Here is a 4,373-nt window from a genome sequence, read left to right on the forward strand (position 1 = left end):
GTGAATTTTAGAGGAAAAATATTTTTTTTTGAAAGACGGTTAGTGCATATATTATATCATAGTAATAGAGGAAAAATATAACTAAGTAGTTATTGCTTTAGTATTAGATTTAGATTTTAGATGGTCGTCGAACATTAAAAAACTTACATTATTAAGTTTTTAGCTACAACATTTCACATATTATTACTCCGTGTGACCAAAGCTCAAAAAAAATTATTAGAAGAAAAACAAGTTAAAAATATTATACTAGGCATTATTAAAACATGCAAATCAATTAAGAGTTCTAAACTAACAATTGCCGCTCAAGATAGGAAGGGATGCAAATTAATTAAATACGAAGTATTATTTAATAATATTGTAATTTTGAATAACACTATCAAACTTTTGAGGATTTTAAAATATAATTTTCATAAAAGATTTTGGTGGTTTTCCTATACTTTTACAAAGCCACCACATAGGTCCATAAACAAAATAGTACGTATTAAAACTTCCAAATCTACCACTCAAACCAAAGGTGTAAATACACGTCAATACAACTTCTCCGCAAAAGATAGCTCCTCCGCGATGCACGCGTAGGCCACCCTAATAATATGAAAATTAAGTTTCTTGTAGGTTTACTTTTGGAATTTTTGGTTTATAAAGATGTCAACTTGTCAAGTACTCTCTAAACATTACTTTATTTTATTTTTTGCTTTTGATTTACTTTTCGTGTTTTCACGTAAGCAAATCCTCTCGAATAATTTTAGTTTGGAGCAAAGGGCTTAAGTTTCTTGTAGGTTTACTACTATAATAACATCTGTTTATTTATATTTTGTTTGGTTCGGTTACACACACCAAATATTGATAATATCATAAAAAGAATTGATAATATCTTTAAAATCTTAGAGAATATGAATGTAATTTGTTTATATTGTGTATTCAGTTAATAGCAACGACCAAAATTACTCTAGATTTTCAAATTTCAACAAAGAACAAATCATTCATTTTGTAAACATCACTTCAGCAAAATGCAGCATGACATAATAATGGATTCTTTCACTGTGTGTGTATTTCACAAAAGGGTGGATGAATGCTAAGAAGCCTAAAATAGGTCATGAACTATCACAACTAACGAATAATTATAGTATAGATATTAAGCCGAAAGTTGTTCACATTCAATATCGCATTGTGTATCAATGTTCATCCATGCCAGCAGCTGCGGCGGATTGCTCCAAGGATATTTGAGTGGTTGTTTTATCTATCTTCTTACCAGGACCTGAAGAAACTTTTACCATTGCTGGTCTCAAAAGTTGATCACCAAGGAGAAAACCACGTCTGAATTCTTGAATTATAATGCCTTCCTTGAATTCTTCAGACTCCTCTCTGGCAATGGCCTCGTGCAACTACAACAAGAAACAAAACAAGTTTAAGTTGCTTAAATTTAACACTAATAGAGTAATGCGTATCAGAGCCACAAATAAATATATACAAACTTCCACAGAATTACTGTTAATATATACTAATGGTTTAGACATTCGATCATTATCGATCAAGGCAGCAGTAAAAAATTGAATTCAGCAGAAACTTGAACAAATCTTCAATAATTTTACATAACAGGGTAGACACTGGCCTATGTGAGTACAGACTACAGAGTTGGTCTTTTTTTTTTTTTTTTTTTTTTTTTTTAAAGAAATACGAAGTAGCTTTTATAGTTCAAGAAGTGGTAATAGGTCTCCAAACCTCACTGACTGATGTCGCCAAAGCCGAAGGACCTTCTAACAAGGCAACAAGTGAAGAGGCCATTGGGAATTGCTTTCCCAGCATGGAGGATCTAATTTCAACACCACCCTTGTTTTTGCCTCAACTGCCATCGTATAAATCCTAACTAAGCTGCCATCTAGAAGTGGCATGACGATCTGGCAATATATATTATTCTCACTGTACATCTTAATGCAAGGAGCATTATCTCCTCCATTAAACATGACAATGTGAGCAGGCAAGCAAATGCAGCTAGCCTTGACTAAGCTTGGCCAATGCAATTGTAAGTGCACTTCAAATTATTAAAAAAAAAAAAAAAAAAAAAAGGCAAGTAGCACGTAGAAAATGAGTATTAAGCATAGAAATGGAGAGAAAAACATGCTAAAATCAAGATATTATAAATTTGTAAAGTAAAACCAGTGTCATTCTTAATTGTAACTATTAACTTCTTTTGTACTGAATGGCTCTATGAAGGATGTCTCAATAGAGGCCCAATCCGCCCAACTCCACTCCTCTCATCCCAACTAAAGCTTATTGGAAAAAGGAAAAAGAAAATGAAAGAACAAAAGTTCTAAATTTGGTTGCAAAGTTACAGCAATACATAAAGTGTAAACTGACCCTGCCAATTTCACAATCACAAGTTCACAACCAATAACAAGCATGCTTGGGAAAGGGCTAATGAGCTTTCAGCAAAAACACAATCAACACCATCTTAAACTAGTGAAAAACTGGAACAGTTTTAGACTTTTAGCATGTACAACGTAAAAGAGTTCTTCTATATAGCCTCGGTTATCTGAAAGCATTTTGCAGGTAAAGTGAATTCAAATCAAATGCTAAAGGAAAATTGTGAATGAGCACAGGCTTAGAAAATATTATAATTAGTGACCAATGATAAAAAGGCTTACCGATGGATCAAAAGGCTTCCCTACTGTTGCAACAACAGCAACACGCAAACTCCTCATGATCTCTACAAACTGCTTGTAAATACCTTGATAACTCGTATCAATCTGTTTTTCCTTATCTGTTTCTGGTTTGATCTGTTGCTTCGCCCTCTCAAAATTGTCCACCATTGGCAGAAGACTCTCAATAACTTCCCCTTGTGCATTGCTTCGAACTGAAAGTCTCTCCTTCTCCGATCTCCTTCTAAAATTATCAAAATCGGCTTGCAGTCGGATAAACTTCTCCTTCCCAGAAGTTATCTCTTCTGTCAATGTTGATAATCTCTCATCCAATTTATTCTTTTCGGTTTCTAGTCTTAATAATACAGTTTCTATTTCTGTAATGGTCTGATAATCCCCAGCTAAAACAGCCTCCTTATAATATTTAGTGAGAGTTTCAACACTTTCCCACATCCTCTTAGCACCTGTCTCCCCCCTTTCCCCATCTTCCTCCTCTAGCATTCCTTCATCCATCTACAATACCAATAACAATTTTCAACCATTGAAATACATCCATTTGCTTTTAATTAAATGGAGAGTTTGAATTTCCAATACATTATTATTTATCAACCATTATAAATGTATCAACCATTATTGCAGCTAAATTTTGGCATCATAGACTAAACTTCAATTAAATATAATATGAAGCAAAATATTCCAGCAGCTTATGATACTTCATCATAACATATCAATAACAATGACATACTACTAATATTTTTGCCATAATTCTTTCAAAAATTGAATTCCACCATAATAGTTTTCCATAATCATAGACTAAATTCAATCAATCAATCAACAAAATTTTCCAGCAGTTTATGATATTATACATCAGCAATAGTGTGATTAAGTAATTATTCAAACATAATTCTTTCAAATAAGAAATAAATCCCATCATAACAGTAACAATTTAAAGATAAAACAACCCAGAAAGTTTGCAACTTTATCAACAAACTATTAAAAAAAAAAGAGAGAGAGAGAGAGAAATAGCTTACAATGTTAGCGAAGCAGCACCTGAAATCATGGCGGCTGTGAAGAAGAAGAGGAGAAGGAGAAGAGAGAGAATTTGAAATAGAAAGATGGTTAAATTTGGGAGAAGATTGGATAGGAAAGATTAAGGATTTGTGGGATTTAGAAAAAGGGTATTTTTGGTTAGCACTTGAAATTAAAGAAAGGGTACTTGTGCTTGTGCTTGTGCTTGTGATTGAGAGAGAGATTGCCATTGAAATTAATGGAGATTTACAGTAAAATGAATGTGGGAAGAGAGAGAATTTGATGAAGACAAAGGAGAGCTCTGGAAGGAGGTTCCCGTTCTTCTACTGATTTTGCAAACACACTCCCAATTACGAACGAGTACATCCTTATTCCAGTGAAAAACGGCCAAAAGTCAAAAGGTTAACACAAATTCTTAATTATGATTATATTGGCTTTGTGGATACCGATTTATTATTATAAAATGCTAGATTAATTTTTTTAATTTATTTTAATATGACCGAATTTTCATTAACTTATTGTAAGACATGTTAAAGTTATTTTAGAAGTTTTTAGAGTTATCTTTATTTAATTTTGGTGTACATCAAAGTTATCTTAATGTATTCACCTAGACTCTAGTTGATTGATCATGTTTATAATGGTCATGGTAAGAATCAATACTAAATCTTTTTTTTTTTTTTTTTTTTTTGGTGTTCCATCCGGTTTACT

At 32.5% G+C, this 4,373-nt stretch overlaps 1 protein-coding gene across 1 annotated transcript; it reads right to left on the minus strand.

Annotated features, from left to right (window-relative positions):
* Positions 1 to 983: 983 nt before the first annotated feature.
* Positions 984 to 4,001, minus strand: LOC145585897 (uncharacterized). The gene is made up of 3 exons (XM_081642605.1): positions 3,668 to 4,001; positions 2,643 to 3,149; positions 984 to 1,382 (listed from the first exon to the last, which is right to left on the minus strand). Exons 1-3 carry the CDS (start codon positions 3,893 to 3,895, stop codon positions 1,173 to 1,175), a joined length of 945 nt encoding a protein of 314 aa, XP_081498731.1. The 5' UTR covers positions 3,896 to 4,001; the 3' UTR covers positions 984 to 1,172.
* Between the last annotated feature and the right edge of the window lie 372 nt (positions 4,002 to 4,373).

The sequence above is a fragment of the Chenopodium album genome, chromosome 16 (assembly GCF_948465745.1).
Source record: "Chenopodium album chromosome 16, dcCheAlbu1.1, whole genome shotgun sequence".
Classification (NCBI taxonomy): domain Eukaryota; kingdom Viridiplantae; phylum Streptophyta; class Magnoliopsida; order Caryophyllales; family Amaranthaceae; genus Chenopodium; species Chenopodium album.